This window comes from Apis laboriosa, unplaced genomic scaffold, assembly GCF_014066325.1.
Source record: "Apis laboriosa isolate Shangri-la unplaced genomic scaffold, ASM1406632v1 scaffold125_cov141, whole genome shotgun sequence".
NCBI lineage: Eukaryota > Metazoa > Arthropoda > Insecta > Hymenoptera > Apidae > Apis > Apis laboriosa.
This window is the reverse complement of record NW_025221145.1, coordinates 1,922,275-1,936,304: the sequence shown is the minus strand read 5'-3', so window position 1 is coordinate 1,936,304 and position 14,030 is coordinate 1,922,275. Positions and strand designations below refer to the sequence as shown.

At 21.0% G+C, this 14,030-nt stretch overlaps 1 protein-coding gene across 2 annotated transcripts in view; it reads left to right on the top strand.

Moving 5' to 3' along the window:
• LOC122720309 (carcinine transporter-like) overlaps positions 1-13,259 on the top strand; it is a 65,301-nt gene extending 52,042 nt beyond the window's left edge. For both annotated transcript variants that reach the window (XM_043946928.1, XM_043946927.1), the window contains exons 2-10: positions 1,653-1,911; positions 4,778-4,988; positions 6,313-6,571; positions 8,590-8,782; positions 9,708-9,926; positions 10,659-10,873; positions 11,508-11,683; positions 11,968-12,140; positions 12,955-13,259. In XM_043946928.1, the coding sequence (XP_043802863.1) occupies positions 1,664-1,911; positions 4,778-4,988; positions 6,313-6,571; positions 8,590-8,782; positions 9,708-9,926; positions 10,659-10,873; positions 11,508-11,683; positions 11,968-12,140; positions 12,955-13,051 (1,791 nt within the window). In that variant the 5' untranslated portion in view covers positions 1,653-1,663 and the 3' untranslated portion in view covers positions 13,052-13,259. The remainder of the gene's footprint in view (positions 1-1,652; positions 1,912-4,777; positions 4,989-6,312; positions 6,572-8,589; positions 8,783-9,707; positions 9,927-10,658; positions 10,874-11,507; positions 11,684-11,967; positions 12,141-12,954) is intronic.
• The last annotated feature ends 771 nt before the right edge of the window (positions 13,260-14,030 follow it).

The window sequence follows — 14,030 nt, the reverse complement described above, 5'->3', positions numbered from 1 at the left end:
TCTACTTGTAATATGAAATTTTTTTAAAAGATTAATTGAAATTATCGTACTATTATTTCTTATAACTAATTTCTTTAATTATCTCTTAAAGAAGAAGTAAATTATTACAGATTAATATTATGCAAAATATAATATCTAGAATTTGAGATATAATATTTTATTATTTAAACATTTGTTTTCAGGAAATTATTGCAATTTTTCCTAAAAGGTATCAAATAATAATTTATAATTTATTCATTTTTTAATTATAATTATCCTCATATCCTTTCTTCATTTGAAAAATAAAAAGAAAAATAAGAAACAATTTAAAGGACACTTCAATTAGAATGTACAAGTGACTGTACTAAACCTTCAATAATATCCTTCATTTTGCAATATAACCTTGCAAAAATGATCAAGGATCTTTTTACTTCTTTTTTCACCTCTCTAATAAACTAAAGAATTCAAATAAAGAAAAGTCTATTTCCAACTTTATATATTTTTCGTTTTGCTTTCAACATATTAATACAATTATTACAATTACAATACAATATTATAATATTATTACAATTATATTAAATGATGCAATAAAAAAATTAAAATAAAATATGCAGGAATTTTAACTAATAATATCAATTATAACATTATAGAAAATTTACAATTCATAAAATTTTTTTTACAAAAATAATATTTTATATTGAAGTTATACTTTAATAACAGAACTAAATATTTATTCTATATTAATGAAAAATAAATTATGAAAGTAGCTAAAAATGATAATGAATTATACAATAATCGAAGAGTTCAATATAAATGTATTTTTTTTAAAAAATTAAGTAAATATTAATGATTTTATTACAAATTTGCAATTTTTAGAAAATTCTTACAATAGAATTGCAATATAATCTAATTTTAACTAATTTTTTCAATTAATCCTTGGAGGCGAATTATAATGAAATAATTTGTATATAAACAATAATATGTTAAAAAAATTTATATTAAAACAGAATATTTGAAAAAAAAATTTAATTTAAAAATGTAAGTATTTAATTTTTTAATGATTCAAAATCAACTATCTGAAAATTGATAAAAATATTAATCAAAATAATGCAATAAAAATAATTTTAAGAGAAAAGACAGAATTTCTCACTTAATAATATGTATTTATTTTAAACTTGAATATCTTTATAACCCATAAATGAAGTTAAGTGATTATTTAATCGATATATTAAATTAATCAAAATAATTATTTTAAGAAAAAAGAAAGATAGAATTTTTCATCAGCCTATTAATGCCTTAATTCGCCTTGAATTTTCAATTTTTTTAAAAAATACACATATAATTTAAATTAAATTACAAAAATTTTAAATCAAAACAATTTAATCAAAATAATCAATTTAATTAAAATTAGTTCAAAATTCATTATTTAAAAAGAAAATTAAAATAAATCGCGAAATAGCATACAATAATATATAATTGCTAATAATCATAATAGTTGATATGTGATTCACAATCCGTCAAGAAAAAAGAATTATTTCAGTGAATTATTTTAAGAGAAAGAAAAAAATAGAACTTTCTCATCAAACTAATAATATAATTTATCTTGAACTCAAGTTTTTTCGTTGCACATAATTTAATTTAATTTAAGTAATCGAAGTGTTATTTATTCGCAGAGATCAAGATAATGACAGTCATGGTGGAGAGTGTGAAAGCCGAAGAGGGCGAACGTCCGAAGATCGAAACCTTCGATGATATCCTCCCTTACGTTGGGGAGGCAGGCCGTTATCAATGGTTCCTTTTTATTGTTCTTTTGCCCTTCACCTTTGTATACGCGTTCCTTTACTTCACGCAATTCTTCATCACGTTGCTACCAAACGAGCATTGGTGCACCGTGCCAGAACTCGAACGATGGAATCTCACGGACGAAGAAAAGTAAGTGAAATTTCATGCAGACTTTGTACTGTCTGGATTGTTGAATTATGGAACAGTAGAAAGATCGTAGTTCTTTCTTTCTGTATTTGAAAGAAAGGGGCGTAATAGAAAAATATTATAATAATTTCAAACGTTTGAACTATTGAAGATTTAAAAGTTTTAATATATGAAAATTTAAAAATTCGGAGGATTGTAAAGTTTAATAATTTCGAATGAAAGAGTGTAAAATTGTTTCAAAGTGATATTTTAAATATTTGGAATATAAGAGAATTTAAATATTTCAAAATATTGAAAATATGTAAGATAATATATTTTTAAAAAATTGAAAATTAAAAAATTCGGAGCTATATATATGTATAAAAAATGAAAATTTTAAATCAAAAAAACTTGAAAAAATTTTAAATTCTAAAATGTGTTTTATAAATTCAATGATTGAAAAAAATTGAAAATTCGAAAATTTAAGAATCTACCAATTTAAATATTTATAAACTCAAAACTTCCAAAAATTGATAAAATTATAAATTAAAAAATTTTATTCGATATAAAATAGTTTTTTTTAAAAATCAACACAACTTATATTATTGAATTTTTCATTATATAACTTCACTTAGATGTTTGAATCATATTCGATAATGTGTAAATTTTATCATTGAAAATTTTTACAATTAATTACCATAGACATTTATATATACATTCCATGAAATTACATCAAGCTTGTATAAATTATATTAAACTTCTCAAAAGCATGTTTTGTTTTTCAAATAGGTAGATAGCAATAAATATCGAGAACAGAATTTTCTAGTTACACGGAAATTTCCATTTTTCCAGTAATGATAATGTCGTATCATAATCGTATTATGATAATATTTTTATTCGAGTTACGAAATTTATATGAAACTACGAATTTAAACTATATTTATCAAAGATTAATAACAAAAATCAACATCTATTTTAAAAATCATTATCTATTTATACAAAGATTAATCATAACATCATCATTTTTATGTTTCATTTCGAAAGAAATCATAAGAGAAATTTAAAGACCATTTAAATTTTATTTCAAATAAAATGAAATTCAAATTTTATTTAAAAGAAAAAAAAATTCAAGTTTTTTTATTTAAAATGAGATAAAATTCAAATTTTACCCAAAATAAAAACAAAAAATATTTTATTTTAAATTAGGGATGGAATATTAAAAGTTTTTCTAAATCCTTCAAAATTTCGAATTCTTAAACTTCGAAACTTTTTGTTATTTTGATTTGAAATTGTCATAAGAATAATAGCAATAATAGAATAATTGAATATGTACGTAGATTTTAGATTTATTATATATTAAATTTTAAAAATTACAAATTTCAAAAATTCGATATTTTTCAAAATTTGAATTTTACAAATCTAAAAATCAGATTTTTATCTGTCTCTATTCAAAATAAAATAAAATTTAAATTTAAAAATATTGAAAATTTCGAGAATTTGCAATTTTCTAAATTTGAATTTTTTAAATCAAGAAATCAGATATTGACTCATCTCTGTTCGAAAAAAAGTAAAATTTAAATTTAAAAAATTTCGAAAGTTTTGAGAATTTGCAATATTTCAAACTTGAATTTTACAAAAATCAGATTTTGACTTGTTTCTATTCGAAATAAAATAAAATTTAAATTAAAAAGTTTTGAAAATTCCGAGAATTTGCAATTTTCTAAATTTGAATTTTCTAAATCAAAAAATCAGATATTGGCTCATCTTTATTCGAAAAAAAAAATTTAAATATCATTTCTAAAAAAGCGTCAAATTAATTTACATTATTAAACAATCATCTATATCTAATATCTAATCTAATCTATATCACGATCATAAAAATATTCAAGCATAAATTTAAAAGTAGTTAATTACTTACCATTCTACGAATTATTTCTTCAAAATTTGAAATTTTTATTATCTGGTTAGAAGCTACCAGGAAAGACGGATTAACCTAGAAAGAAATCACGCTTCCGTTCTCAATGTACGCAAGATTTGGTTTTCTGGGATGCATCAACAAAAAAAATCGTTCACTGAATTATGTTTCCCACTGAATCACTACGCTTATAATAATAGATCGGCATCGGCTCGCCGGAAAGTAGTTTGGTTGACAACTTCCTGCAAATTCTAGATGTTCACATATTTCAATCAGGAAATTGTTTTCTCATTTTCACGCATCTTCTCTTTTTCTTCTTTATTTGTCTGTAAAAAAATACATTGAACATGCCAAGATTAATAATTAAATATAAACACAATTAGAATTCTTAGACATGAGACGAATATCCTTTGGACTTCTATCTTTTTATTATTATTTTTTATTATTTTTACAATTATTATCTTTTTTTTCTATCTTTATTTTTCTTTTATCTTATTCTGTCTCGTCTTTGTTTTTTTATAGAAAAATATATTAGAATGTGACTAGATTTGGATTTTTTTTTTTTTTTTGAGAGGCAGAGAACTTTTTTAAAAAGATAAATTTGAATGTGACTTAAATTTAAATTTAAATTTAAATTTAAGAGAATGGAATTATTATAATGTTAGTTTTTTCTATTTTTTTTTTTTAGTTTTTTAATATTTTTTATTTTTATTGTTTGAATTTTATTTTTATTGTTTAAATAGATAGAGAAATAAAATTTAATTTCTGGTTTACTTTCTTAATATTATTTTATTAAATTCTTTCATCTCGTTTTTTTTTTAATTTTATTTTAATTTCTAATTATGTAATAGATATGTATAAAAGGAAAAAAATGAAATATAACATAATTATTAGCGCATAAAATTAATATTCTTTAAAACATATTATATACTACAATTCTCATTTCTTCAATTGAAATTGTATTTCTTCATTCAGGATTGCGATATCAATACCTATAGCATCGACAGAAGAATTAAAGCAGGAAGGTGCAACTTCCTTTTCGCGATGCAATATGTATAATGTGAACTATACTGAAATAATGGAAAAAGGTATTAGAAAAGCAGATCCATCCTGGCCAATCAAATCTTGTCAAAATGGATGGACGTTCAATCATACGATGATTCCATATAGATCTATTGCTGTTGAGGTAAGTTTCTTTTTGAAGAACAATTATAATTTTCATATATAATATGAGCATAACATTAAATTCCCATAGTATATAAAAATATATAAATATAATATAAATAAATTATATATATTTTAATACATATTACCATGCATATATTTTTTATATATATTTATTTATAAAAATTTCAAATTTAAAATTTTATATTATCTTTATATTATTTTGAATTTTATTTTATTTATTATATCTTTCAAATTATTAATATATTCAAACTATTAATATATAAGATAATTTCTGCAATATGTGACTCATAAAAAAAAATTAGAAAAAAAATTAATATGAAAGAAAAATTTTTTAAACTAGATATCTTAAACACAAATTTGAGTAAATGAAAATACAATTGAATAAATGACTTGAACATTCATTCAATCTCAAAATTGTTTATTAATATAATCAAGTTTTCATAGAACGTATTATATAATGTTTTATTAATATTTAATATTTTTAAAGAAAAAATTGAAGTTAAATGCAATATATTTATTATTTATGTATCAATATAGTTATCTTTCTAATAAATTATTAACAAAAATATATTTAGACATAATGATAAATAATGATTGCAATAATGATAACTTAAAAAAATTTTATAATCTAAAGTAAAATAATAAATAAATTTATAACTATAGTAATAATATATATAGAAATTATTCAATTTTATAAATCTTCCTTAAACAAAACAAAAATAAATAAAATTATAATAAAAATAAAAATTACATAGTAAATTTATTTTAATTATTTTAATTATTTATTAATTATATTTTAATTATTATTTTTTTTATTTTTTATTAAATTTTTATTGTTTATTATTACCATTTCATCATATAAAATACAATTATAATACCAATTATTACATTAAAAATAATATCAAAAAGATATTAAAAAATCATTCAATTTCATAATTCTTAATGTTATTATTATTATTTTAATTTTTATTTCTATTTTTATTCCTATATTTATATCATTAATATTATAATATACTAATTATTTTTAGCTATAATCCAAGAAATATACAAATTCTTTCATTTTAATCAAAAAATTATTTAATTTTGTAATTCTTGTTGTTAACTGTTATTTTTATTTTCTATTCCTATTATTTTATTACATATCATTATTATTATTAAAAAAAAACAATATAGTTTCTATAAGTTAAATTTTTCAATTACATTCCAAAAAATAAATGCAAATATCTATTTTCTTGATCTCTCATCGTTCTCAAAACTTCTTTATATTTTTGATGCATAACTGGCTTGAACCATGAAGTATTTTCTCCCATTTCTGTTTTCAGTTGGAATGGGTCTGTGACCATGCATTCCTTAGCTCAGCGGCACAATCGGCCTTCTTCATAGGTAGCATGCTTGGAGGTTTAATATTTGGTTACATAGCCGACCATTATGGCAGAATTCCGGCGTTGGTCGCTTGCAACGCGGTCGGTTTTATCGCCTCTGTTGGCACTGCGTTTTGCGATAGTTTCTGGAGTTTCTGCCTCGCAAGATTAGTCGTTGGATCATCATTCGATAATTGCTTCAACGTGCTTTTTATTATCGGTAAGTCGTTGGAAAAATTATAATGAATACTAATGGCAAATTTATTAATCATTACATTTTATATATAAAATTTATATATATTCAGAAGAAAAAAATTTAATTAAATTAATTTGATTTCAAGAAGTAAAATAAATAAAAAAGTTTATATGCAAAAATATCAGTTAAGACTTATTTATTAAATTATAAGCAATTTAATTTTATAAGTAAAATAAAGATAGTAAAGCTCTATTTATTTCTCTTCATTCAATACAAAATTAAATTGCTTATACAGTGAACTAATTTGTTCTAAAATCTTATTTATTATAACATCGTAATGTTGTTCGTCATAGAATATTTCCTCCATTTTAATTTAAAAAAATAAATTTTAATAGATATTTTTGTATATCAATTTTGATATTCATATTAACATCTAGAATTATTCTTTAAATTTTTTTCTATTTTTGAAATATTCTGTGTGTTATGTATATATATATAAGATAATCCGCCTAAAAAGTTACAAGTTTTTTTTTTAATAATTATAGTAGATATTGAATTTTTTTTTCCATTTCAATAGGCTGATTATTTATGATACAAGAAATTTTTTTGTGATAATATAAAGAAGGAATAAAAGATCTGCCGTTTTTTTTTTAATAAAATATTAATTTCTATTTATTGAAATAATTACTATAATACTGAATAACATTTACTTGAAACATTTTTCATTATAATTTTTCATTCTATATAATTAAAGAATTATAATGAAATTATAATTCTTATAAATATAAGAAGATATAAAAGATATAAGAAGATATAATAAGATTATAATATAAAGATATAAGATAATATAAAGATATAAGAAGATATAAAAAGATTATGCTAAAACATTAGAGAATAATTAAATAGACTTATTCTGAGATGAAATTCATTTTATTAGCATCAAAATGGAATGCATCAAGTGCTTTTTTTGTTATGGAAAATATCAAGAAAAATTACAAATCATTTTTATTTTTAATATATGACGTAATAATATTCAGTAATCACGATATGTGTATAGAAAAAGTTATTATATCATAATCGTTATTATAAGTTATTATATCAAGTTGAATATCATTGTCATTATCATCAAAATAATTATGTTTCTATATTGAAAACAGAAATGATTTTATAACTTTTCTTCTTGTTTTCCTTAATAAATTTGCATGATATGATTAGATTTTCTCCTAAATTATTCTTAATTTAAATAAAAAGAATACTAACAAAAATGTATATACCATTTATTATTTATTATATATAATACCATATTATATTATAATTAATATTATAATTATTTATATTATATTATATCGCATTTTTCTTAACTTTGATCATTATTATAAATATTACATTATATTTTTTATTAATTTAATAAATACTTATATTATTTTACTCAAGAGAATCCATAGAATCATTTTTCGTCAAAAATAACTATTATTATAAAAGCACAAAATATTTTAAAAATTGAAAAATTGCATTTTTTTTAAAAACAATAAGTTTTAAAAAAGAAACAACTTTTATATTTAGCACATTAAAATCTAGAAGAAATGTCTATTAAAAGTTACAAAGTCGAAAAAATTAAAATTATCGAACTATTAGCAAATATTATTATCTCATATTTTATTGAATATTACGGTAAAATAAAAACTATTAGAGATTAACAATATAAATTCTCTATGAAGAATTTGTGTGGATTAATATATATTACAATATTCAAAATAAATAAAAATAAAAATCGATATAATACATGATTTTTCAATTAAAATCGAGAATACTCATATCAAAAAATAAAATAAAAAATATTTTAATTTGAAAAATAAACATTTATATATGTATAAAAGTAATAAAATCAAGGATACTATTGAAATAACGGAACGATATTGCTTTATCAAATAAAGAAAATATATTGCTAGAACATTTGGCAAGAATGACATCCCTTTTTACATCCAGATATATAGATAGATATATTTTTGACTGTAATAAAGAAAATGTAAATATGCTTTCAGTGATAGAATATGTCGGCCCGAAATATCGAACTCTTGTGGCAAATATGTCTTTTGGACTTTATTTCGCGGCAGCTGCGAGTCTTTTACCTTGGATCGCCTATTGGATCTCAAATTGGAGGATTTTAAGCATGGTCACCGCATGTCCTATGGTGGTCGCATTTATAGGACCATGGATTGTTCCTGAAAGTGCACGGTAATTCGATTAACATCCAAATTATCAAAATATTATATATAGATATATATTTAATATATATATTTATCATACATGATTAGATATATTTTAAATTATATTATTATCATAATATTTATTATACATGAATATTACATGAATATTATTCGAATATGAATACAAATGAGATTACGTAAAATTAAATTTATTTTACAAGTATATTTAATTTTTACAAAATAATAGAATTAGAAATTCAGAATGAAAAAATAATTATTTTTTTATTATCTTAGTTTTTTTAAATAGGAAAATATATATATGTTATATTTTTAATTTTTTATTGATAATAAATTTTAATGATTTTATGATTTTTTCATGATTTATTTCTTTTATCTCAAAAATTATGAAATGTTTAAATTAAGAAAATATTAAAATATGTAATATAATAATGTATATAAATTCAATATATTTCATTTTATTTCATTTCTTTTATTTTTATCTTTAATATTTTTTTTTTATATTTCGTGATTCTTTTAATGTTAATTGAACTAATTTGAATTCTGCTTCTTTATGAAAGAGATATTAAAATTTGAAGATTTAAAAATTTTAAATTATCCATGAATAAGTCTATTCGATAATTATTCGCATGACTGATTATTCGATTTTGCAAAAAAAGAAAAAATATTTCAAGATCAACTTCTTTTTCTCAATGAGACACACTTTTTACTGTACTTTGTAAGCGAATGATTAATCATATCTGAAGTTCGATAATCTCCGATGTAATGCTATTCAAATCTATAAAAAAGAAGATATTTAATAAAATATTTAATAAAATTTAATAAGTATTTAATACTCGCCGAAAAAGATCATTTTTAAGATTTAGATTTTTAAGATTGTTTTTACACCAGTTTTATACTAGTTTTATTTGTACATCTCATATATATTTTCACAGTTGGTATATAACCAGTGGAAGAATTGACAAAGCGATTGAGATGCTAAAGAAGTTTGCGAAAGTGAATGGCAAGGAGGTAAAACAGGAAATATTTGATGAATTCGAAAAAAGTTGCAGAATGTCAAACGAGAAGGATCAATCGCATAATCAATATACCGTCCTGCATCTCTTTAAACTGCCGCGACTCGGTCGTATCACTATCATGCTCATTGTTTATTGGTAAGTCAATATTTTTGATATTAATCGGTAATAAATATTAAAAAATTATAAATTTTCATTTATTAATTTTTAATATCATTTTAGAAAAAAATTAATTGAAATTATAAATATTAAAAATAATTTTATTTTTATTTTTAATTTCAATTAATTTTAATTCTTAAATTTTTTATTTATTTTTATTTATTTAGTTTTTTATTTTTAGAAAAAGAACACTCTTTGAAATCATATTAAAAAACAGCAAAAAAAATAAGGAAATAATATTTTTGAAAACAAAATTATAAAGTAAATGTTAAATAACTGTATATACAAAAAAATATAATAAACTTATTTTATTAATGTATGTTGAATTAAAAAAAACTCATACTTAATTAAAGATTAATGATTAATAATTAATAATCATAAAATTTATATTACAATTAATTATAAGTATATTACTTAATTATAAGTATATTATAGTTAAGTATATAAATTAAAAAATTACCTCGTTTTAAATCATCGTATCTATTCCTCATAAGTATTACTATAAAAACAACATTGAAATAAATTATCATAAAATAGTCATAAATTACTAGAGAATAGATATTATGAATATTTTATATGGATTATTAAGTATTGTTCATGTATCTAAGTATATATAATTAATATAGACAAAGTGCAAACAGAGCTCGTGAGGATTTATAAACGATCGCGAAACCTGGTGATTTATCTATGATAGGATTGGCTCTTTTCTAGGCTGCTGATGGTGTGGGTATTCGATGGTCACGTTTGGAACATGAAACTTTTAGATCCTGACGTTTTCATGTCCTTCTCTTTGGCTTCTCTTACGGAACTTCCGGCAGCCGTACTACTTGCCCTTTTCCTCGATAGATGGGGCAGACGATGGATGGGTTTCGCATCAATGTTCCTCTGTGGCGTTTTCTCCTTTGTTGCCCTTTCCACTCCTGCTGGTAAGTTCTTTTTTTTTATTTCTTTTTTTTTCTTTTTTTATAAATAGCTTATCAATTATTCAATAAAATATGAAAAATATAAGTTAATTAAAAAAGATAAAATCTGATTTATCGATGTCGATTTAAAATATTTGAGAAATTAAAACTTTCTGATGAAAAAATTATTTTCTTATTATAAATAATTATAATATCTTAACATGTTGTTATTATATTCAAAAATATTATATTTAAAAATAAAATTTTTTTAAATTAAATTTTAAAATCGGAATTTTTTTAATGATTATTATTATTGATCATCCGAAAATTCTATTTATAATAATCTATCTTAATAATCATTGCGAAATATATTAAGATTTTTGAAAACTTAAGTAAGTACATCATTCATCATTATTACATGTGAAACAGATCATTAAATGTAAAAAAATCTTTCTATTCAAATTTTTTTTTCTTTCTTTCATTTCTTTAATTGTTTAAATTTAATCAAGAATCCGCTCATTAATAGTATTATTATACAACAATATGTACTCAAAGAGATGACATTTGATTTTTAACTGGACCAAGCATGGATCGGTCGCATATATCGTGCGTGGAATGCGGCATTCATGGCATTTACATATTTCTCAACTTGTTCAAGGTCCACCAACGGTCGCTATGGCGATCATAGCACGTCTTGGAGTGAATGTCGCGGCGAATATTGGTTTCCAATATGCAGCTGAAATGCTGCCTACCGTAGTGCGAGCCCAGGGTGTGTCTTTGATCCATATTATCGGTTATGTCGCTCATATTTTAGGACCGTACATTATTTATTTGGTAAGTGAATCGAAATATCTTTTAATTTGTTTTATATTTATAATATATAAAAAATTCAAAAGTTTTTTTGAATTTTTTATATATTATAAATATAAAACAACTTTTGTTCTAACTAATATTGATTTAATGAAAACAAATAATTAATTTTAATTAAAATTAGTATTCTTTTAATAAAGTAATATATATCTATTAAGAATATAGACAAGTATAAAAAAAAATATTTTGATTAGTTCTGAATTATATAAAAATATCGAAGTAAAAATATTTCTTTTTACTCTATTTAGGCTGATATCGATGCTGCTTTACCCCTCATTGCCCTTGGTCTATTGTCTTTTATTCACTCTTTCCTGACCCTTGGCTTGCCGGAAACTCTGAATCAGGAACTTCCAGAAACCCTTCAGGAAGGTAATGACTTTGGAAAAGAACAAAGCTTCTGGTGGATTCCATGTATATCCTCGTAAGTTATATTATTTGTATATTTTGTTATTTTACATTTAATATTGAATAATATAAAAATATATATATGTTATATAATGATATAAATATAATTTATTAAAATTATTCATTTGTTTGAATACTTTTAGTTGGTTCTTAAATATAATTTTGCATAATCTACTTTATTTTATTTTCGACGAGCAATATTATAAAATTAGAATAACAAATATTGATTAAAAAGGAAAAACAAATAAGTATTTTCCATTATCTTGTTATAATACGTAATTTTATATAAAATATTTTATAATAAATATCTTTTGATCAATTATACAAGATGTTAATATATTCGTAGAATGGATATGGAGAATCGATTCAAAGCAAATAAAAAAATTAATATACAAAAATATCAATTAAGCTTTACTTATTAAATTATAAGCATTTTAAATTTGCATTTAAATGAAATAAGATGCAGATAAAGTAGGATGACTATCACACATTTTCTCTCGCTTCATTTAATGCAAATTGTTTATAATTTAATAAATAAACCTGAACTTAATAATAAGCGTACAATTTTGTGTATTATATTGTATATTAAAATTTTTATATTTTTATTTTGACTTCTTAAATGGATTTTCCAAACGTGTCTCACAATAATTTATGTATAAGTATATTAGGTACATTTAAATTCAGTATTGAACATATATTAAATCTAATGCATTCTTCCTTTTAATATCCGATAAAAATAATACAATATATATATTATTATATTTTATATTATTATGAGCAATATATAATTCCAAGAAATATCAATTGTAAATTTTCTTAAATTTTTACAGAAGTAAAATGTTGAAGAAATCTTACAGAAAGAAGAAAGGTCTCTCGAATCCAGCCTTTACTGGTAGTGTTCAAAAGATCGACTGCACTAGATTATAGCGACTGATTGAATTATATGAAATTTACCAAATCCTTTGTAAATATAGTTATTAAACGTGCGAGTGTGATGTTAGATGTTAAGATACTGTGCATGTATTGAAAAATTGTTGAGAGATGTAGAAAAAAATTGTTTGTCAATTGTGTTTGTTGTCAATTGTTGAATTAATAACAACGAAGTGGAAAAGACAAAAATCATTAAATTCTAAAAGATATAGTTTTAATTAATTAAAAAAAAAAAAGAAAGAAAAATGGAAAGCATTTAATGTATAAATATATTATATATAGGCACATTTAAATTCAGTATTGAATATATATTAAATCTATGTCTTCCTTTTATAAAAATAATATACTATAGTAATATATATTTATTCAACTTATATCGTAAAATTAGAAACAAATCTAATTTTCTTGCATTTTTTACAAATGTTGTTAAAGTTTCAAAGTTTTTTCGTTAAAATTTTGATAAATAAGAAAATAGACATTAGAAGATATTATACTTTACTTAAATTGATTTATTTATAACAAATGACAAAAGATAAGATTCAAATGTACTTTTGATATGTTGTTGAACCATCAACTTGTCTTGTTTATACTGAGAATTATCTTTATATTTAATAGAATATAATAGTTAGAATATAAATAATTCACGAAACTTCGATTCGAGAAATCGATTAAAAATATTTTAAAAATAAAATAATTTACATTTGCTCGATCAACATAATTTTTCATTCTTGATTTATTCTTTAATGCGTTCAAAATGTTCGATATAATTTTCAAAAAAGATATGAATTAATTTTGTTATTTATTAATATATTTATATGCTTCACTTTATTTCAGTATTATTATATTTAATCAAAAAATATTTTTTTAGTAAGAATATTACTTCTTATTAAATATATATCGAATCATTATGAAACGCATTAATATAAATAATAATTATAATTCATTAATAAATATTAATACATTAGATATTGTTATT